Genomic DNA, 22356 nt, shown 5'->3' with positions numbered 1-22356 from the left:
TTGAATGTGATGCAAAGTGAGCTGCATCCCTTGTTATTACAATGGAAGGCACCAAATAGCTGGGTAGGCTCCTACCAGCAAGAAAAGAATCGTGATAATGTGCTGATGCCCTGGGAAAGTTTCATATTCCTCAAAAAGTCTCATTCCCCAGAGCAGATTCTTCTCGCAGGTAGCGAAGACCTGCTCCACATGCAGGGAAGCACGTGATGGGTAGGAGAGTTTGCTTTACTGCTGGTAAAATGCATCTCATGTTTTGTAATTTCATATGCAAAGTTTGGCTGTATGCTGAGAGACATGATAGAGATGGTTTCTGTGCCCACATTCCTCTCTGTTGATGATCAAGGCTTACCTCCTGCTATATGATACGACCTGCCTGAAGACTGGGAAGTGGTAGAACACGAAATACGGTGCTTTCCCCAAAATGCTGGAGGAACCTGATATTTTGCAATGGGAACTTGATAAAATCCAGTTGTTCATCAGGCAAATGAAACTTCTGCCTGGCAGGACTGTGGGTTGTGGGTGGTGACAGGGCATGGACTCATCTCCCTAATGATGACCCATAAACCTTCCTCTTTGCTGCCTTCTGCTATGTATAAACACTCGGCCGTGCTTACAAAGTGTTTTTGCTAAGCTGTCATTGTCCATCTCTGAATGCTGAGCTGTGGGATATGTTCTTTTCTCTGCCTGCTGCTGGCTAAAATGGAAGCAAACTAACGCTGTTAATGCTGGGCAAATATTGCGGTTTGCAACCCAGGTTTGCAGGACCCAGGTTCTGAACCATACATGTATCATCCAGTTCCTCGTATGTGTTCAACTAGGAGCAGAAGGCCTTCACTGATCCCATATAAAGCCTGCTATGGGTCTTGCAGTTGTTGCAAAGAGGCAACAGACACCCTTCTTTGAACAACATGATGCAAATCTGCTTGGATTTACACCTTGAAGAGGCAGCAAATTAGACTCTTTTTCATCTCAGACTTTGTGAAGAGTGGGAGTCCATGGAGCAAAACTCTTCAGGTTGGTAGTTGCAAGCCAAGGTTGCCAGCTGCAACGTCTGCAAATTAAAACAGGTAGGAGACTGCAAGCCAGCAAGCTTTTTAATGTTGGGAGATTATCTTTGGAGTGTCTCCTTCCAGAGACTGAAGGATGGGAATGACTTTGTTTGTAGGCAGATTTGTAGACTTGTGCATGTGTCTCTGGTCTTCTGACTTACAGCGAATAATAAACACCTTGCCACAGGGTGCCTTGGAAAGAGGAATCACTAGAGCGAGAGTGGAACGGTAGAGGGGTTATTTTCAGTTCCCTTTGTGGCATTAAGGCTTGAAAGGTGATAAAATTAAGTTGAACTGAAAAGTAGCGAGAGTTGAATTGCTGCTGTGCAGCTGTGGGAAGTGACCACCAGCAAGCAAAGGGAAACACATTAAAACACTTGAAGGAGGGATCAGTAATTAGGGCAAGTGCTGTTTTGGGGAGGAATACATCCTTTCCTGAGTTAAGAAATGAAAGTTGTGACACAACTGTTGAACAGGAATACTTGATGATGAAGGGACAAATCTTAAGGTGAAAAATCAAAGCGAAGTGGAGAACCACAGGGCATTACTGCTGTGTCAAAAGCACGAGGATAAATTCTGGATGGGCAGAGAGGGTAGAGGAGAGGGATGGGGCAGCAGGAAAACAAGGGGCTGTAAGTTAAGTTGTCTGTTTGAGGGGCTGTCTCCGTATCAATAAATGATCAGGGTAATGGGATCTGCTTTTCTACAGTCCCTTGCTCGTGAGGAGGCACAGCGTCCTCCCCACAGACGTATCTTGCATGTGGTTTCAGGTTCTGCACCTACAGGAGTGGCTGGAGAGGGAAGCTGTTCCTCGTTGGTTCAGCTGTTGCCTGCATGGCTGGTTGTGCACAGGAGGAAGGAGGTGTTGGTTGCAAACCCCTGTTGCTTCTCTCTGCAAGGGCAGTTAATCATCCACCTCTGCGCTAAGCAGAATTATCAAACAAACGTGATTTCCCTCTTTTCCCTGCAGCTATCAGTGGCTCTCTGAGTACCACCGTCTCTCAGCTATGCTCAGGCGAGTTCCTGTAAGCAAGGATGCTTCATATCTTAGCCTGGTTAATTTACAGTGTTAATTTATAGTGGTGTTGGCTGCTCTGGCTGCCTTTGCACCGAAGTGGCTGAGCTCATACACAGTCCTTCTGCGACTGATGCTCTGTCTGCATATGAGGATGGTAGCGTTATATGGTATTTCAGCTCTGCCCCAGCTCTTTGTTGATGCCTCAGGGGTTTCTGATAGGTATTCCCTTAAGAACGCAGCTGTATTTGTTCAGCCTAAGGTGTTAGCTTTAAATATAATTTCAGAGTATGCTCTGAGTGTATACACCTGGAGAGTGCAGGGCATGGAGGTGAAGCTTGCAGCTCTAAACCTTTTCTATTGCTAGCCAAAGCTATGGGCATTGCCAGATGATGTGGTGCATGAATGATCTCTGTTGAAGGGGAAATCCGGACCAAGCTGCTGTGACCATTAAGTGAGTCCTTTCTGTCTCCTACTGTCCTTGTGCACAGTCTCGAAGGGTGCAGACAATTTCAGTTGCCTCTCTCTGCTGGACTAGTTGGAAATTCAGCTTTCTTACACAGTGAGAAACCTCAGCATTTTGGATGAGGAAGCGCGGAAAGCAGAGGAGGGGTCTTCTCCAAAGCCTGTCTGTCTGGGTGCTGCTGGCTTTGCTCCCCGCTTGCTGTCTGCACCAGCATAAAAGCGTCGAGAAGTATTTTGAACGAGCTGTAATTTGTATGTATATTTAGAAACCCATGACTGCTCCCTCCCGCAGTATCGCCAGTAGGCCACTGTCGTCTTAAAACTTTGCCTTTATTCAGCTCACGTGAGTTAAAGTGCTTGAAGGCAGCACAGGAAACCCTCGTGGTAAGCTGTGGGCAGGGAGTGTGTGCAGGGGGAAGGCAGTGCAGCATGGCTGGAAATGCAAGCAAAAAGCTCGGCAATCAGAAGAGGAGCTGTACTCCTCCTCTGTTGCATCCATTAAATACTGCTTTAGAACCCCATTTTTTGTAGATTTGATGATGAACTCTGCAGAGCTGCAGGTGTTCCCAATGCTGCTGGAGGTTTATGGTCTCCTCAGCATGTGTTGTCTGTGCCCAAGTGGCTGGGGATTTTTGTCACGCTGCTCACAAAACTGAAATCTTGCTTGCAGACCATTTGCAAACAGGGAACCAGCGTTAATTTCACTTGCTGGGATGCCTGACGGCAGACATCCATTAAAAAACTCTTCTGGTGTTGTACTCGCACACTGATCTACCTGGTGGGTCCTGACCAGTAGCAGGTGATGGCAGGGTATATAATTTAGAGGGCATTTGTGTTGGTGATGAGCAGCCTGAGTTACACTGTCTCTTTGAACTGTACAGCATAGAATCATGGAATGGTTTGGGCTGGCAGGAGACTTAAAGCTGATGCTGTTCCAACCCGCTGCCATGGGCAGGGACATCTTCCACTACGTCTGGTGGTCTTGTCTGAGCTCTCTCCAGCATTTGCACATCCTTCTTATGTTGGAGGCCACAGAGCTGGGAACAGGACTGCAGGTACTGCAATTCTCATTATCCTGCGTTCCCTGCTGCTGAAGTGTAGGATGGACCATATCGTGTTCTTTCCAGCTCTGGACATCCCCAGGGAGACTCTGTCACCCATCCTCATGTTGCTGAAGGGCAGCACGCCTGCTCTGCACCATGTAAGGTACTACAAGGAGAGCTGTAGCAGAGAAAAAGTCCATGGTTGAAGTCACTATGGGGCTTATTGCATGAAGTTGCGTTTGCTGGTGGTGTGCTCAGTTTTTCTAGGGGTATGGTCAAGACTTCAGAAAACGTTTGAATCGTAAAGGGAAATAAACTGGAATTTGGGATTTTAGGCAAGCTCTAGAAGAGTGGTAGGATTTCAGTATCAAATTACTTCAGCATATGGGGAAAAGAAGGATTTTGAGGCTTGCAGTGTAAAGAACATCCATGGCTGGATGTGAATATTTTTGCTAAATATCTCTTTAGGATTTCTGACCCTGCTTATCACCCTCCTGGGTAAAACTCTAGCAAGAATGAGGGGAATGCAGGCTGTACGTGCTTGCATTAAAAGTAGGAAGATATGAAAGGAATGAGAAGGGACTTTTGAGTGCAAGAAGGTACTTCCCACAGCTTTGAATAATGTGTGGACTGAAGGGTGTCTAAATATTACCCAGTGCTAAGCTCACACCAGAAAGTTATAGCAGGCTGTGTGTGCTCTTCCCCAGCCAAGCTCATGGTCTTCATTGAACAAAAATGTCTGTGCAAGTATCACAAGGTTAATACGGAGTTTAAAACTAAAATTGCAAACAGGGAGTTAAAACTGTACTGAATATTTGGTTTAGGAATGATGTTTATCTTTTATTCTCTTTTTGAAAAGACAGGACCGTTTTTATTGCCCTTTGATCAGGAGCTGAACCTGAACAACTCCAGTCACTGATGAGCCTGAAACAGAACTATTTCCTGGATCGCCTCCCTGTTTGCATGTAATCTAATTTTTAACCCAGGTCGCAGAATAGACTTTTAAAGTTCGTGTAGTCAAGATACATGTGGTAAGCAAGCTGTTCACTAGAGAAACCATTCTGGTCCTTTCAGAGGTTAGGAATAAGTTTAGCTGCAAATAAACTTGGTATCCTGAAGTTGGCGTTAGTTATCTGAAATCCCCAGTGAAGCTTTTGAAACAACAAGTAACTAATCAAAGTCATTTCAGATCTGAAAGTGATCTTGGTTGTGTTCTAGTCAAACCCAATTTTTCAAAGCAAGATGTGGAGGTATTTCAGGGTTGAAAAAAGACTTTGAACAGACTGACCTACAGGGCTTCATCTGGGTAACCTTTGCAGTGCGATGGAAGGATGTTTCTTGAAAACAGTTTCTGTGGTGTCTGAGCTGTTCCTGTTGAAAGGTAGATGAATACTGATGCCACAGCCCCCATGCATTTGTGATGACGTGAATCGTAGCCAGACACTACAAATGCTGTGTATTTATTACCTGTTAAATTGGGTAATACTTCTCCTGGAAGTGGTCGTGTTCAAGAAAATAAAGACTTCATCTGCTGCCTGCTAGAGCTGCCACATTTTGCTTCTTATTTGTGAGTTGCCCCAAGAAGCTGTGGCTGCCCCATCCCTGGCAGTGTTCAAGGCCAGGTTGGACGGGGCTTGAAGCAGCCTTGGTCTAGTGGAAGGTGTCCCTGCCTGTGGCAGGGGGTTGGAAATGGATGAGCTTTAAGGTCTCTTCCAACCCAGGCCGTTCTGTGATGCTATGATTCTGTGACTGGCAAGTCAGAAAAGCAACACTTTCCAGGGAAGTTGTTCATTCATTGCATTTGCTATAGCGATATACACTTCAAAATAAGGGCATATGTGTTTGCTGTGGAGTATACTTTGTTCAGCATCTGGATGAAAGTACTTGATCAGTGTGAAAACCAAATAACCCCCTTTCCAGCTCATTATTGTTAATGTTTGATATCTGTGCCTGTTTGGATAATGGATGTAATTGGTAACTTGACTAGTAAGGCATTAGTACCAGTGTCTGGGTGATGCAAAATGAGCCTTTTTACAATACTGTAGCACTGTGTTAAAGAGAAATTTGATTTGTGTTACTGCACAGTGTCTCTAAAGCTGAAATCAGACCTTTTGTTGTGCTGGTCGCTGTTTAATTACTGCTGCCTTGTTTTGCAACCTGTTAAAATGTCCAAAATGATTATTTAGGCGAAAAAAAGGGACCTGTGTGAAGCCTCCTGATAATGTGCTTTTGCAGGTGATGGGCTGCGTTGCCAGCCAGCCGGACATGGACTTGCTCACTTCCTCAACTTGTATTATCTCTTCTGTCCTCCCTTTAACCAATGCAATAATATCCATCCTTTCTTCTGGATCCAGAAATGCGGTGTTTAACTTCAGGTCCCTGCCACAATGACATAGTAAGGTGTCTTAGCTGCCAGCAGTCCTCTGTTTTGCTCAGTGCCCCGATCTCCTTATGTGAGGTGATAATTCAGACACGGGATGAGGTTTCTGAACCTTGTTATTGATTGCAACTTGCTGTTCGCTCTCTGAATTGATGCAGTTACCGGTAATGAGGGGGTCTCAGCACTGAGCGGCGTGATTGCCTCTGAGAGGAAAATGAAATTTGCCATGCTGCCGGTTCTTATCTTTGTTTATCGTGCTCTCTGTACAGGCAGAATACTAAAGGGAGAAAAAGGAAAACAGGCTTAATTTTAAAGGTGTCGTAGCTGAAAAGTAATTTCAAAGCACAACTTGCTGTTTGCCTTGCGCCCTGCGGGAGGGTTTTGGGGCTGCTGTTTGCTTTCCATCATTTATAGAGGGGACAGGGCCTAACAGATCAACTTCTTCTTTCAGAATAAGGACAGCGGTGAATGTGAGAACAAGCGTCCCAGAGAAGATGAAGAAGAGGAGACCGTCAAGCACAAGTAATTATTTATTTATTCCCACTTGTCTCTCTTGTACGTGTCATTCAGGCACTGCTGACGTTGGATAATTAGGATCTTTCCTTGGCTTCTAACACGTGATTTAGTTTTGTTCTTAAGTGTCAGCTTGATCTCATGCTCATGGAAATGATCTGAAATGGGGGCATAAAGGGGAAGAGCCTGTGGCTGACCTACAGGGCTCTTGAGGGTAGCAAGAGAAGGTGCCCTTCACCATCAGAGGTGAATGTGCCAGCCATTGCTGTACCCCTGTCCCCTGCATGTGTGCTCATTTAAATGTGGAGGTTATTATTTTCCATGAACAGCAGCCCATAGGGTACACGTGGCTGCTTAACTGTTGCCCACCGCTGTTCTGTCTTGTCACCGGAAAACGTGAACACAAAACTAACCGAGGCGCAGTGTGGCTCCTGGCAGGGCCAGCTGACTGTGCACTTGGTTTCCTGCCAGTAAAAACGCTGTCAAGTCTCCTTTGGAGATGATGAGGGGTAAAGTTTGGTTTGAAGATGTGGGACATGACCTTTTCTCATCATTTTACTGCTAGAAACCTCCTCTGTGGGAGGTGTGCTGTGGAGATGATGCTGTGGATGAGCACATGTGAGAAAGCAGTACAAAACTCTTGCTGCTTCTGGGGAATAACTGCATAAAAAGGATTGTGGCCAACAGGCTGAGGGAGGAGGTTCTCCCCCTCTGCTCCGCTCTCATGAGATTCCCCTTGCAGGCCTGCTTCTAGCTGTAGGGCCACCAGCATAAGAAGGACGTGGAGGTGTTGCAGTGAGTCCAGAGGAGGCCACAAAAACGCTCCAGGGGCTGGAACGCTTCTCCTATGGAGACAGGCTGAGAGAGCTGGGCTTGTTCAGCCTGGAGAAGAGAAGGCTCTGGGGACACCTTAGAGCAGCTTCCAGTGCCTAAAGGGGCCAACAAGAAAGCTGGAGAGGGGCTTTTGACAAGGTTGGGTAGGGACAGGACAAGGGGGAATGGCTTTAAACTGACAGAGGGGAGACTGACATGAGACATTAGGAAGAAGTTCTTCCCTGTTGGGGTGGTGAGGCCCTGGCACAGGGTGCGCAGAGAAGCTGTGGCTGCCCCATCCCTGGCAGTGTTCAAGGCCAGGTTGGATGGGGCTTGGAGCAACCTGGTCTAGTGGAAGGTGTCCTTGCCCGTGGCAGGGGGTTGGAACTGGATGAGCTTTGAGGTCCCTTCCCACCCTGACCATTCTAGGATTATATGGTATCTCCTGGCAGAAAATACATCCTTTCTTTATAACAGTCCACGTGGATTTGGTGCTGGGAGTGCTTCTTGAGAGCCATCACTGAGACCAAAATTGGTTCGTAGGTTTTGGTTTTGTGCCAGAAGAGGCATGAGGTCTGGGCTGAAGCTGAAACAGGAGGTAGAGATCATGGAAATGATGAATAATGAATAAACAGCTCTTGCTTTCCAGCCCTGCCACTTGATACACTGTGTGGTGAGGTGATGCAGCTTGTGGTGGCCCACTGGCAAGATGCGTCAGGCCTGGGCTGTCTTTACCACTATATAAGCTGGCATCATTAGGCTAACAGCAATGCATTGCTGCTCTGAAACTGAAATTATGAATTGGTTCTCTGAATCTCTGAAAATAATCTGCTTTTCTACTGTGACTGACTTCCAGGCTGGGGATTGATACTTTTTATCTACTATTGGAGTGTATCAGAGTTGATGTGGTTTCTTACTGAGTCTTCAGCGTCACTGCTGTCAAGTTGGTAAATCACTTTTTCCACGAGCGCTTGTTTGTGAGCTCTCATCTTATGGCAGGTTCAGTAAAAAGCCTTCCCCTGCCTGAGGGTGATGCCCTTGAAACTTCACCAAGGCGGAATGTAAAGAGGAGAGGTGTTGAGTAGGAGCTCCCATCTCCAGCCAGCTCTGTACTAATGCACGAAACTCCCCACAGGTATGGGCCAAGGCTTCTCCCGAAGTATGTGGGAGTGGTGCCTTTGGGAGGCAGCTTTTGGGGTGAAATTCTGCTTTCCAGGTTGATTTTCCTGCAGGAGTCTGTATCTCTTTGTCCATCTATCCAACTACAGCATGTTCTGTTGGGATCCAAGTGTAACTTTGCAAGGCAAATTAGGGCAAGATCTGCTCTGCAGGAAATGTTTGAATCACAAATTTGGCTGAGATGATTCTTAGCTTTTGCTTTACTTGTTGCATGTCCTTTCTCTGTTGCCGGAATTGGATCTGTGTTAAGATCTTAGAAAGCTGGTGAGCTGATAATATTTTTATTTCCCAATAGTGTATATGAACTTTCTGAGCCCTTTGAAAAAGGGAACTGCTTTGCACTAATGCCCTGTTTGCTGGTGGCAGAAGGTGAGCAGGGATAATCTGCTGGCATTTACCCCGAATTTGGGAAAGGAGGGGTCCTGGTAAATGAAATCTGCCTTCCCTGCAAACCACTTGCACCTAAACAAGCACCTCAATAGCTGTGCTGCTTTCTCAAGCTGAAAACCACCACGAGCACCACGTGGGGAGGGGAAATGTGGTGGTTCAGTAAATAATCCCATGGCCTGTGTGCAGGGTTTAGGTGCACTGCCTGCCCTGAGAAGCAAACAGCAGCCTGGGGCTTTTGCTGCAGGCCGGTTCCTCTTGCCTCCCTGCAGCTGCACCTTCTGCACCGGCCTGAGACCATCCTTTATTCCCTATACAAAGGACAGAACTGCTGGGCGCTGCCTTAACTAATACTTTCCTCTGCCTATGGGGCGACAGGCTTTTTGGCAGCAGCTTCCTGTTTTGTTTTGTTTTCTGATTGACTCAAATATCCCCATCCCCCTCACCCCCTTTTTCCTTTTCTTTTTTTTTTCTTCCTTGTTTTTATCTTTTGCTGCAAGCCACCACCACAGGAACAAGTGCTGACGAAGCCCCTTGCGAAAACCTCGCAGCAGTTTCAGCTCGGGCTATCTCTGATCTGAGCTCTCGGGGGAGTTTGTATCGTTGTAATTGTGAAGGGCTGGGGTTATTTATGTTTTTGTAACCAGTTTTGCTTTAGCCCCTTGACCAGGAAACACCTTCTGCCGCGGCGCAGGCTGCGATCTGCCTTTGTAAGGAACAGGGTGTGGGTGGACTTCGGCCCTTCCGCCCCATTCCCGCAGGGAAAAGCAGTCTGGGACATGGGAATCGGCAAGGCGAGCTCTGCGTAAAGCCAAGGCTGGCTGGAGGCTGGCACTGCTGCCCCACAGGGAGCAAAGAGGCGTTGGGCTGTAGTTCTGCAAGCAGAGCTCGTCAGGGATGTTAGAAGCTTCAATAAAAATCCAAGGTAGGGCTTGGAGAGGAAGGCCGGAGGTTGGGGGGAGGTAACAATCTTCAACTCTTCAACTTAACTAGAAATGAAGCTTCAGTGAGCTGCTGCTAACCAGCTGCCGGTGTTTCGACACTTAGTCATCCTGTAAAATGACAGCTCTGTGCTGTGCTGCTTGCAGAGATGAATTTCTGGGAGGAGCTGGGGGAGGCCGGGTTGGGAAACGAGATCTCTCCCCTCTCGTGGGAAGAATGTCACGGGGCAGGTCAAACCCACTTTATTTTCTCTGCACAAAAGAAACTACAGTGGCGAGTCTCCTCAGTGTTTGCTTTAGCTTGGCAGGATGGCCAAGGCAGTGGCAGGGATAACTGCTGTGTGGACGTGGTTCCTCACATCCTGGAGCGTGGAGAGCTTAATGAAGAGTTTAACAATAATAAATAGAATGAAATCAAATACGGGAGACATCAGTGTTGGCAGGTAGGCTGGGTTTGGTACATGTGGCATATCTGATCAACATCTGCATGGACAGCTGAACCTATTACTGCTAGTGGTGTGTCCTGATGGACACGGCAGTGTGTCAGGCTCCATCCCCACTCTGCATCTCCAGGGACCATCTGGACCATGTTCCCTTTGCTGAGGAAGTGCTTGGCCCATAGAGGAGGAGGTGGGCATGGGCAAGGCTGTGTAGCATTGTATCTTTTGCTCAGTGCTGGAGAAGGGAGGACAGGAGTTTAGACGGCTGAATTCACTTGGCTGGAGAGACACGGGAGCTGGCAGGATCTTAGCTCCATCCTGAAGGTGCTTGTCCACATTTTGATGCAGCGCAGAGCCCTCTTCCAGAGCAGTTAAGGATGTAAGGATGCTGTGGACCTTCACTCTCATTACAGCTGTATCTGTAACTGGGGGAGATATCCAGAACATGATTTGCTTTTGCAGGGGAAGCCCCATGGAGCTTCAGCTGGTCCAAAGCCTGGCTGCACTCTCCTAACCAAGGCTGTTGCTGTGTTCGATGGGTGCCTGCTGATTCTGGCTTTGCCTTGGACAGGTTGGGTGTCCCTCTGCCTGTTCCCCAACAGCAGGGTGCAAGTGTGAGCACCCAAAGGGTGAAACCTTGGTCCTTCCCATCCAACAACTGGCTCTCAGTTCCCAGCATCTTTCCAGCAGTCCACTCTTCTTCAGTAGTAGAAACCCTGTAAGAGCATCAGCAAAGTATGCTCTTGTGCCAGCATGTGAAGGAGCATAGCTGGGTGCTGCAGGCAGTTTGCATATAGAATCATAGAATTGTTTAGGTTGGAAAAGATCTTCAAGATCATTGAGTCCAACCATTAACCAGACACTGCAAACCAGACACCACTAAACCATGTTCCCAAGTGCCACATCTACACGTCTTTTAGATTCCTCTGAGGATGGTGATTCCACCACCTCTCTGGGCAGCCTGTTCCAATGCTTGACAAGCCTTTCAGTGAAGGAATTTTCCTTATATCCAATCTAAACCTCCCCTGGCACAACTTGAGGCCATTTCCTCTCATCCTACAGCCAGATCCTGGTGCTGTGTCGCCAGCCTGGGTCCTGTGCTGCAGATCAAGTATGGGTTTTGTCCTGATTGTATTTACTGGTTGTAAAGCAGGCACAAGTTGTTTGTGTCTGCTTTGAATGTGCTCAGCTGCCTGGAAAAGCAGCATAGGAGGCCTGACAGCCTTGTGGCACCTGCCTGCGCCTGAAGAGCTTCCCTTGCAGCAGCACTCAGGGATATTTCTCTCCCCATCCTTGCTCCCCCAAGAAGCGCGTCCTGAGAAACCAGCTGCCTCGGCAAGTTTCTGGGGCTCATGGTGTTAATACAGGCCTTTGTTTCTTTGGCATTCCTCGAGTGCCTTTTGGCAGCTTGGGGAGGAGGATGTGCTCTGACATGCTCAGCTATTTGAGCAGGAGCAGCCCTCTCCCAGTGAGAAGAGATTGCTCCTGGGAGGGTGCGTCCTGATGGGTCTCTGCCTCTGCTTGTTGCTTGCTCCTTTTCTGCCTTGGGTGAGGAATCCAGGAAGGAAAGCAGTAACTTTGTCCTCTTGATCAAACAACAGTTCTGGACCTTGGTGTTAGAGAGGACCCCATTTTACTGCAAGAGTGGGTGTGAGTTGAGCCTTGACTAATGTGGTAACATGGTGTGTGTTTGGACGTGAAAGCAATTAGTTGGTTTCCAAGTAGTAGCAGATGCAGCTGTCTTGGTGTCTGTCTTGGCTGCTGAAAAGTCACTCTACACAACAAGGCACCCTGGAGATGGACGGACCTTGCTCTCAAGCCAGCCTGCCTGTATGGGAGCCTCCAGGAAGCTTGTGGCAGGAGGTGGTGCAGCCAGATGTCAAAGCTGCCTGCAAGGGGACCAGCTGGTAGGAAAGCAAAGTGTAAGAAAAAAAAAAGGAGGTTGTGAAATACCTTAAGGGGACTGACAAAAAGTCTGGAGAGGGACTTTCTGCAGGGGCAGGTAGGGACAGGACAATGGGGAATGGCTTTAAACTGACAGAGGGGAGATTGAGATGGGATCTGAGGCAGACGTTCTTCCCTGTGAGGGTGGTGAGGCCCTGGCACAGGGTGCCCAAAGAAGCTGTGGCTGCCCCATCCCTGGCAGTGTTCAAGACCAGGTTGGACACAGCGGCTTGGAGCAACCTGGTCTGGTGGAAGGTGTCCCTGGCCGTGGCAGGGGGTTGGAACTGGATGGGCTTTAAGGTCCCTTCCAACCCAACCCATTCTGTGATTCTATTAAATTAAGTTTGTGCCAGGAGTGATGGGTGTTGTATAGCAAGTCTTGCAGTGGCCTTGAAGGGTGATGGTGCTGTAGAGTTCCATCGGTACCCATTGGTGATCATGCAGCACCCACTATATACTAGGTGACTTTGCAGAGAATTGCAGCAGGTCAGGGAGGGTGTGACTGAAGGGAGCAAAGAGAATAAGCCAAGAATCCAAGCCTGGAATCTCTGTCCAAATGCTCTTAATCTCATTCTTTCCATGGAATCTAAAGATGGTACGAGAGAGTTTATGTTTGTCACTCAGTTGAACTCGCCATACAGTGAATTTTCCCAGAAAAAAAATATTAGGGGACCTGTAGAAGAAGCTTGAAAGTGATGTCTGCTATTTGGTTTGCAATTGGAAGCAGAAGAGGGAAGAGGCATTTTGAGGAGAAGTGTGCTGCTGCTGAAGAGCATCTGAGTGCTGCCCCAAGGGACATCTTCGCTTCATGGTCTTCAGGTATCTCAGCATCCCTGCTCCTTTCAGGTTCTTCAGTAGCTTGGCCAGAGTCTAATGTGGGCTCCCTCCGGCTTGAGTCCCAAACCTCCTGGGCTGCTGCAGGAGTCTCCTGCTTTGCTGTTCTTGGTTGTCGGGCTGCCTTGTCCCTGCTCCTTCAAACCTTCTTGCGCTCACGGAGCACGTGGTGGAGCAGAGAAGGGTCCACCAAACCACTACTCCTTCAGGGATTTGGGCACTTTGCCGTATCTTCTGTAGCAGTAACTCCTTTACATGTTTGAGTGTGGCTTCCCAGGACCCCCAGGAGTCAGTGAATTCTGGAGATGCAGAGAAATAAAATGAAATTCTTGTGCTGGTTCCTCTTTAAAGAACAATGTGGAAATGGTTGCTCAGGACGTTTGGTTCCAAGCAAGTTGGAATAGTGGTCACAAAAATGGAAGGCTCTGAATATGGGGGCTCTGGAGCAGCTTGAGAAGATCAAAGGGCAGGAAATTCTCCTACCAGATGGTATTTCTCCAGGATTTTGAAAGAGAAGTTGCCTGAAGTTGCTAAGACAGGTTTGCGAGCACCCAGTTTAGTCTTCCCTAAACTGCTTCCAAAGAATGGAAGGGCACTTCAGAAATAGCACTCTATGAGCCTGGGTGTTTGAAACCACTTAATTTTGGTGATGCAGCAGGGGAAGTGTCTTTTTCCCCTAGCTTCATCAGGTGCCTAGAGCTGACACTGACGAGCACAAAAGACATTTAAGCAGCGTGATGGGAAGGGCTTGAGCCGTGGAGGGCACTCACCTCTGATCCTGGGCAGAGTAAGCAGGGTCTACAGATGCTGTTGGACTCTTGCCTTCTGCTAGTACCTGTCCTGCTGAGGTCCACTTGCATCTTTTACCTCCAGAAGCACTACGTAAACTGTACTGAGATGTCCTAGCCAGCTTTCCTCGGCCTCTAGCCTTACCCTCAGAGAGGTAAGACCAGGAAGGTGCCCTTCAAGCAGTCTAGTCAGTGCAGCTCCTAGTGATTGTTTTCTGATAATAACTGTGGAAGTGAGGATGCTATGACACCTAAGAAATTGCTGTTACAGGGTTTCTTGGCAAACGCATTCCCCGTGCTCCTGATGCAAGGACATCAGTATGGGGGCTCTTCACCGGAAGTCTTAAAAAGATCCATTCATCAATTGGGGAAACTGTTTGTTCCATAAAGCCCTTGGGGCTGGAGGAGTAAAGCAAAAAACAACCTGTCAGGAAGCTTTTAAGTGTCCTGTGTTTTGCATTGAGATAGCTGTTTGCATTCTGTGCATACCCTGCATGCCATGCTGTTTCCAACCTGCCTGCTTCAAAGAAAACTTAAGGTCTCCTCTTCTTCCTCAGCAAGGAGCTCCAGGCCTGAGTGGAAATTGGATTTGAGGAATTCCTGACACAAAACAGGGAGCATGCCACTCGTGACAGGTCTTTAGGAGATGCTGGAAGGCTGTGTCCATAGCGTCCCTCTGTAATTGCTGCAGCTGCCCAAATCCTCATGTGGTCCTAGGAGCTTCTAGCACAGACCTGCCCTCACCACCAGTTGTAATGGTATAACCATCTCCATTGCTAACTGTCCTGCCTTGTTTGGGCTGCAGTGGTCTGGAAAACACTCCACAAGGTGCTCAAGGAATAGGAGATCATCTGGGTTGGGCACATCCTCCATCACTTACAAGGAGATGGTGTTAAAATCTGGTAGTTGACCATGCATGAACTCGATTTCAACCTAGAGCCAAATGGATCAAACCCAGCTCTTCTCTGGGTGCTCAGCCCTTCCCTCTGAGCATGTTAGTGCTGGTGCTTCACCGTGATGTACCCTCCATCCCCAGGAGCTGTGCTCCCTAACCTGGCTCCTATGTTCCCGTTCTGCCGCAGAGCCTGATGTTAATTCTGGTGTTATTTTTGTTTTCATGGGAACTCGGGTAATTCATCAGTTGTGAAGTGCACCAGCTGTCTTCTTGGAATGCAGCACTAGAGGAACCGCTGGTACCTGAACTTTATTTAACCCACCTCTGCAGAAGATCAGCAACTTCTAAATATAAATATATATATGTATAGTTAACCCTTGCCTGCTTTCAAGTTACTCGGGATAGCACCTCCCTGCTCCTCATCTCTGTTTTTACAGCCTCCTGTGCACAGAAGGGGGAGATGATGTGAGCGTGACCTTGCTGTTAAGTCCCTGAGCCCCCCAAGGAGGCTGCTGTGGGATCACTGGGCACCGAGAATTACCAGAGGCAGGTGCAAGAGCTGCTCTCGCCTCACCCAGTTAATTAAAGGGATCGGTTTTTGTTTGTTTTCTCCCAGTGCTCGCAGTTTAAACCCAGCACATGGGTTGAATAAGGAGCTGAAAGCACTGGTGCCAGGCACGGAGGGGGCTGTGTGCAGCTTTGCAGCCCTTCTCCTCTTCACCACCGCTCGTCTGCTGCTTCCCCTTCTGCCGGGCCAGTGCCACTGCTTGTCCCCATCTGTGGTACAGCCTGCCAAGTTGTGCATTGTGGTTTTATTTTCTTTAATCTTGTGGATGAACCTCCAGCAAGCATGAGCAGTGCTGGACTGCAAGGCTTTTGTTTGCAAGCCGAGGTGGGGCTTTCTGAGTGGGAAGAGTGTCAGGGAGCAGCTTTAAACTCCCAGTTCCTCTTCCTTGTGTGATCCTCAAGTGATGCCAAAGCCCTGCAATAATGTAATGAAGGGCTGGTCTCCCTTCTTGTACCAGGAACCAGGCCTCCAGCATGTGTGTCCCTTGAAATGTGGGACTGGGAGCTTCTGCTGCAAACAGAAGACCTCTTAGCTCTGCTGGCTTGGCTGTGGCCAAGCAGCCGCAGCTCCCACTGCATGTGTAGAATCACAGAATGGTTTGGGTTGGAAGGGACCTTAAAGGTGGCCTAGTTCCAACCCCCTGACATGAACAGGGACACCTAATGATTTTAAAAGATTGCTTGTCAAGATGTAATGGCAGGGTTTTGCTGGACCAAAGGGAACAGCTTGTTTGGCTCAAAACTCTCTTGTTTTGGGTTGTCTGACCCTAGGGAGTCTCGGATTGGTTCCCTTTTAGCTGCAAATCGTTCTAAATGTAGTAAGCTAAGGAGATCAGGATGTCTGGGAGATGCTGAAGTTTGTGTTCTGCAGGGTCTGCCTCTTTGCCGTATAAATCCCCTCCAGCACGTGTGAGCCAGCCTTTGGTCAGATGTGAGACATCACAGCCTGGTGTCCCATTGCTTCCTGAATGAAGCAACTGCTCCTCTTCCTCCTGCAGCTTCCCAGGTTAGAAACAGAATCCTGCTAATTGGAGATTGTCTCTGAAATCACAGAATAACGGTGATTCCTGTGTGCCTGGAGTTGGCATCTCCTTCTGCAAGAAAGTAATTGCTTGATCCTCCAAGATCAACCTTCCTCAAAAGAGCTGCCTTTCTGGCTGGGGATTGATGCTGATCAGTACAGGGTAATTTGATAATTCCCTCCTTCCAGGGCATGTGTGTGTAAAAATACATGTGAAACTCTGCACAGCAGCTTGTCTTCATGAGGTAGTGGTGCTCTTGGCCTGGGGAAGGTATTGTAGCTACATGCTGATCTCTCCTGTGTTTCTTTTGAGCATCCTGTCTCCCACTGCTGGGGAAAGGTGTTCCTGTTTCATAGTGTTGCATTGATGCAAAGGCTCAGGGGACCTGGGCTTGATGACATGAGAAGTGTCTGCAAGTCTTCTAATCTGCCTGGGCTCTGTTTTTCAGTCTGCTGGTTGCATTTATCTTGCTGAGCTCCAGCCGTGTCCTTCCACCACAACTGTGGCACCAGCCATGGTGTGGGTTGGACTCTTTGCAAATAGATTCAGCTGCTGGAGAGGGGATGGCATGGCATGGCATGGGAAGGGTAGGACCTTCCTGTTGTGCTCCAGGAACCACCAAAGTTGTTTGATTTTTGTGGTTCCCACACATGCATGGCCATCTGGCTGCTGACTTTCCTCTTCTCATCTTTCTTGGACTGTAACTTCTTCACCTTTAGTCATTCTTTGCTTTGACTATAAGCCCTTGGGTTGGGTTGTATCTTATGTGCTTCTCCATCAGTAAACTCTAGCAGGGAGATGGCCCCAGGTATTACCTGTCTGCTGGGAGAAAAATGGTAATATTAAACAGTTGATTTTCCTGCCTGATCAAAGCACCTTCTGCTGTGTTTGCATTGGAGCTTTCTGCATCCTTCTCTGCAGCGACACAACTGCCCTCACCGCTGCTGAAGGCTTTGCTGATATCTGGGGCAGAAGCATTTCTGGGCAGCAAGTGCCTCAGTTTCTGTTTAAACTGATTGAGCTCATTGACAATGTTAAATGAATTTAATCTACTTAATTTGCCCTGTTGGCTTAGTGTACTGTTATTAAGATCCATTGACCTGCAGGGCGTGTTGTAGGCATGTGTAAGCAGCTGGAGGTGGGATGGGGTTCTGTGAGCTGGATCCTCAGGGCTCTAGTTGTGGAAATACCTCTGCTTGAAGCTTGTAGGTTTTGACCTCAGGAAGGAATTGACTTGGGAGCCCCCATGACTGTCTAATGGTTGTCCATTTGAGGCCTAAATTATTTGGGAGAAGTATAGAAAGAACTTGAATAGGGGGAGAATTAACATCTGAGTGTCAGGGAGGCGTGTGCCCTGTGGAGAGGACTGACTGCTGACATTGAGCTCTTGTGGAGGGAGGTGTAAGGATGGGTGAACGTAGAATCATAAAATCCTAGAGTGGACCCTTAAAGCTCATCCAGTCCCAACCCCCTGCCACAGGCAGGGGCACCTTCCACTAGACCAGGCTGCTCCAAGCCCCATCCAGCCTGGCCTTGAGCACTGCCAGGGATGGGGCAGCCACAGCTTCTCTGGGCAGACTTCTGTGAGGTTCGGGTATCATCATCCCTGTGTGTGTCAGCTCCATCACCCATTTGCTCAGGAACCTGAATTTGCTCCCCTTACTTGCACCGTGTGTTTGTAGTACTGCAGAAGCCTCTGGTGACTGAGTAAGCGCCTTGTACCCCAAATACTCTTTTCTCCCTGTCCTTCCTATGTACCTTCCTGGGATAGTTTTTTCCCTTGGTTGTGGATCTCTGGTGTTCCCATACTGAGTCTGTCACTGGATTGAGATCTAGAAGGGAGCTGGGCTGAAGTTCAGAGCTTTGCAAAACCACTTGTGTCCAAGCCTCTGCTTGGCTTGCCAAGACATCACCTTTATCCTGCTGAGCTCTGTCATGACCCTGTCTTTTCTGACAAGCATGGGTTGCTGCCAACTCCTGGCCACTGCCTGCAGCTGCTATTGCAGATATGCCCCTCACTATTGAGAGCCCATGGTCTAGCGTGGCAAGTATGTGTCTCACTGCTCTGTGCTCTTCCTTTTCCTTCCCAGGGAGCTCAAACTGCGAAACTACGATCCTGAAGATGAGGAGCTTAAGAAGAGGAAGATGCCCCCGGCCAAGCCGGCCTCAGGTGGGTGCTAGGGTGTGCATGGGAGGTGACACAAGGAAGGACAACAGCAGAAGCGTTGCCGGAGGTGGTGCTGGTGCCTGTGGTGAGGCTCCCTGTGCTTTACTCTCTTCTTGAGTCTTTCAGGCAAGGCAGATCATAGAATCACAGACTGGTTTGGGTTGGAAGGGACCTTAAAGACCATCGAGTTCCAGCCCCCTACCATGGGCAGGGACATCTTCCACTAGACCAGGTTGCTCCAAGCCCCTGTGTCCAACCTGGCCTTGAACACTGCCAGGGATGGGGCAGCCACAGCTTCTCTGGGCAACCTGTGCCAGGGCCTCACCACCCTCACAGGGAAGAACTTCTGCCTCAGATCCCATCTCAGTCTCCCCTCTGTCAGTTTAAAGCCATTCCCCCTTGTCCTGTCCCTACCTGCCCTTGTCAAATGCCCCTCTGCAGCACTCTTATCAGCCCCTTTAGGCACTGGAAGCTGTTCTAAGGTCCCCCTGGAGCCTTCTCTTCTCCAGGCTGAACAAGCCCAGCTCTCTCAGCCTGTCTCCATAGCAGAGGTGCTCCAGCCCTTCAAGCATCTCTGTGACCACCTCTGGACTCACTCCAACAGCTCCATGTCCTTATATTGGAGTCCCAGATCTGGACGCAGGATTGCAGGGGGGCTCTCATGAGAGCAGAGGGGGAGAATCCCCTGCCTCACGCAGAGCCCGTTGCAGGGATTCACTGACTGCTATGATGGGGCTCTCTATAACAGCACATCCCATCTGCATCCCATTCACCAGTCTCCCACACCAGCCATGTTCCCAGGGAGAATGAGGCAACACTTGTCATTGTGAGGACAAAATAAACCAGCACGGAACTTTGCATCCAGCCAGCATGCTGCAGAGTGGATGGGTTGTACCTTTCCTTTCCAAAAGCCAGGTGGCTTGGAAACCTCTGTATTCCTGATCACTTCAGCCAAAGGTGCAAAAGTCACTGGATGTATTCTGTTGGTAGCTTGTTGGTGTGAGGTGTTTAGGTTGTAGGAGATGACTGTCTGCATCCCTGGAGGGTGATGGCATGTCTGAGCAGCCATGGTGGGAGTGCCAGAGCTTTCCCACTGCTGCTGGGTGAGTGTGATGCTTGCGGCCCATGTTTGCCTCATCTTCCTCTCACCCATGAGGACTTCACACCCTGTGTTGCACAAGTGGGGTGGGTGTGTGAGCACACCGGGTCCAGCCCCAAACCAAAGGGTTGACACTCAGGGGAGCCGAGCTCTTGCTGGAGGGTCCTAAAGGAGACTCTGGCTTTTTTTTGTTTGAGTTATCTTTAAACAAATATTAGTCATGAGTCCAGGGTGTTCAGTCTGCTGTTTCCTAGCACTGAACCTCAGCACAGCTCTTGAGAGGGAAGTAAAGGGTAGAAGTTCCCTTGATCTTGAAATATGAAGTCTTCCTGGAGTAGATCTTTTTTAAAATGCCCTATATCAAAAGGCTGCCTGTGGGAGCATGGCAGAGATCTGCTGACACTCTGCTTTCTTGGTCCTTTTGTAAAAGTTTAAAACTTCCCCTGATTCTTCCCTGGAGTGTCATTTGGAATTGGGAACAGGAATTTTGGCTGTTTCCAGTAAAACTCGTCCTCTCAGGAAGCCCTTCTTTGGAGCTGCTGTTCCTGTGTCTGGAGCATCCAACCTGTCTGCCCTTGGGCACTTTGTGGGAGGGAGAAGGACAGAAGGGCTGGGGCTCGGTGTGATTTCATATTAAACGTGCCTTGGGCATATCCGTTTACTGGACCAGGATTCCCACCACAGGGATGTGCTCTCCCTGGTCCCCACACCCCCTCCTTGCACAGACACAGTGTTGAAGGATGGAGGGCTGTTTGCCATGCAAGCTTTGCCATTATCCTTGGTATCTGCAGACCTTTATGTATGGTTTGGGCTGGAGCTTGATTTGTCCAAGTTGTCTCAGGTGGTGGCCTTGTAAATGAGTCACAGTGAGTCAAATGCCACTTGCGGAGCAGCTGGTCCCTGCAGGTTTTATGGAAAGAGGGCTGGAACCCAGCAGGCGACTTCTTGCTGCTGTTGGTTTGTGGCATTTAATGGTTGTTGGGTTTGCATCATTTCCAGGTGATTTTTGGGAGTCTCTGAAAGGGTTTGGGTGGTGGGAGTACACATGCTGCTTGTACTCACTTGTGTGTGCCGTGCTCTTAAGGCAAAGATGTTCAAATTGGCTTTTGTGAACCAAGTCCAGAGCTCTGGTGGGTTTTGCTGTGCCTCGTCCTCTTGGTGTCCTGCTGTTGCGCCTTGCACTAATGCTGGTCTTGTTCCCCCATCTAGTGGAAGACAAGGTGAAGGACCAGCTGGAGGCTGCCAAGCCAGAGCCCATCATCGATGAGGTGGTACGTATATTGCAAGCCATTCTGTGCCAGGTACATCTATCTGTGTCCAGGCTTGAACCTTGCCTGCAGCTCTCAGTGGGTGTCTTCTCTTCCCTAGGATCTGGCAAACCTGGCCCCCAGGAAACCAGATTGGTGAGTGCCTGCAGAGCTCTGCTATGGGGAAAAGGTTGTTGGCATCAGTGGTGGGTTATTATCAGCTCGAGGTTGTCCAGGTTGGGTTAAAACTGCTAGAAATGGGAAACCCAGCCCTGCTTTGAGGAAAATTCAAAGCACGGGACTGTCTTCACTTTTCCTGCTTCCACCAGGTGACTCTGCTGATCCCTCTGGGATGCTTGTCACCATGGTGGCCTCAGTGACAAGGAATGCTAGAGCATTGAGTGGTTTGCCCATCAGTGTGTTGTCCTGATGGGAAACACACTCTGCTCCATGGTGCTCACAGGAGAGATAATAAGTATCTCTTCCAGCGGGAAGGGTGTAATATAGCCCTTGATTTCACATCTGCCTGGGGTGAGGATTTGTTCTGACGTTGTCTCTCTCCTCTCCAGGGATTTGAAGCGAGATGTAGCCAAGAAACTGGAGAAGCTGGAGAAGAGGACACAGAGAGCCATCGCTGAGCTAATAAGTGCGTTACGGTGCCGGAGGGATGGTGTACGTGGGGGTCACCATTTGTTCCAGAGGGATTACATGATGCTTGCTGGGAGCTTGGTGTCTTGCTATTGGGCCAGGGAGGCACTGGCAGAGCTTGGTGGCCGTCCCAAAAGGGTCTGGGAAGCTGTTGGTCCTGCTAGCTTCCCCAAGACTGCATGCACGCTTGGCTTGCATGGCTGGGGGGATGGTCTGTGGGCTCAGGGATTCATGTCCTCCACCATGTAGGTTCCCCAGTACAGCCAGTTTATCACTAAGCCACTGCTGTTTTTCACTTGCAGGAGAGCGGTTGAAAGGGCAGGAGGAGGAGCTGGCATCTGCTGTCGGGTCAGCAAAGCAGGAGGGAAGTGACTCTGACTGAGGAGGTTCATCAGGCAGCCTTGGGCTTGGGATCTGCCAGCAATTCCAATCCTGTTGCCCTCAGGTAGAGGCACCTTGTTGGGACATGCTGCTCGCCAGCCCTTAGAGAGCCAGAGCCATGACAATTTCCCAGAGGACTGGTTCTCCTCTTCCTGCACAAAGATGCTTTTTTAAGGTGCTTCTTTCTGTGGAAGAGCTGGTGGTGACAGCCAGGTGGGGAACAAAGAGGTGGTTTTCTCTAGAGAACTGGCTGTGTGTATTTGGGAGCATCCATGGTCAGACCCAACATGTGCTGGAAGTGGCTGAGTGGCTTGGGACCCGATTGCTGCTTGATGTTAATTTGCAATTTGTTCTATTCTTTGAGGTTTCCCGACCCTCCCAGTGGTGCAGTGTGTCTGTGTATATACACCACTTCTATGTATTGTGTAATTGACAAAGTTTGTTGTTAACAAATCTTTTAATAATAAACCAGTCCCACAGGGGAAGGAGTTGTCACTTGTTCTGCAGAGGACTGGGTAGAGGCAGCTCATGGAATCCTT

General features: G+C 48.9%; 1 protein-coding gene across 1 annotated transcript in view; it reads left to right on the top strand.

Annotated features, from left to right (window-relative positions):
* Positions 1-22302, top strand: part of LOC136008162 (coiled-coil domain-containing protein 12-like) — a 46032-nt gene extending 23730 nt beyond the window's left edge. Inside the window, 6 exon segments of the mRNA XM_065666988.1 lie at positions 6404-6474; positions 18366-18445; positions 20751-20812; positions 20910-20944; positions 21358-21434; positions 21739-22302. Of these exon segments, the coding sequence (XP_065523060.1) occupies positions 6404-6474; positions 18366-18445; positions 20751-20812; positions 20910-20944; positions 21358-21434; positions 21739-21818 (405 nt within the window). The 3' untranslated portion in view covers positions 21819-22302.
* The last annotated feature ends 54 nt before the right edge of the window (positions 22303-22356 follow it).

This window comes from Lathamus discolor, chromosome 2 (assembly GCF_037157495.1).
Source record: "Lathamus discolor isolate bLatDis1 chromosome 2, bLatDis1.hap1, whole genome shotgun sequence".
Taxonomy (NCBI): Eukaryota; Metazoa; Chordata; class Aves; order Psittaciformes; family Psittacidae; genus Lathamus; species Lathamus discolor.
The sequence above is the reverse complement of the archived record's forward strand: the minus strand, read 5'-3'. Positions and strand labels throughout refer to the sequence as shown.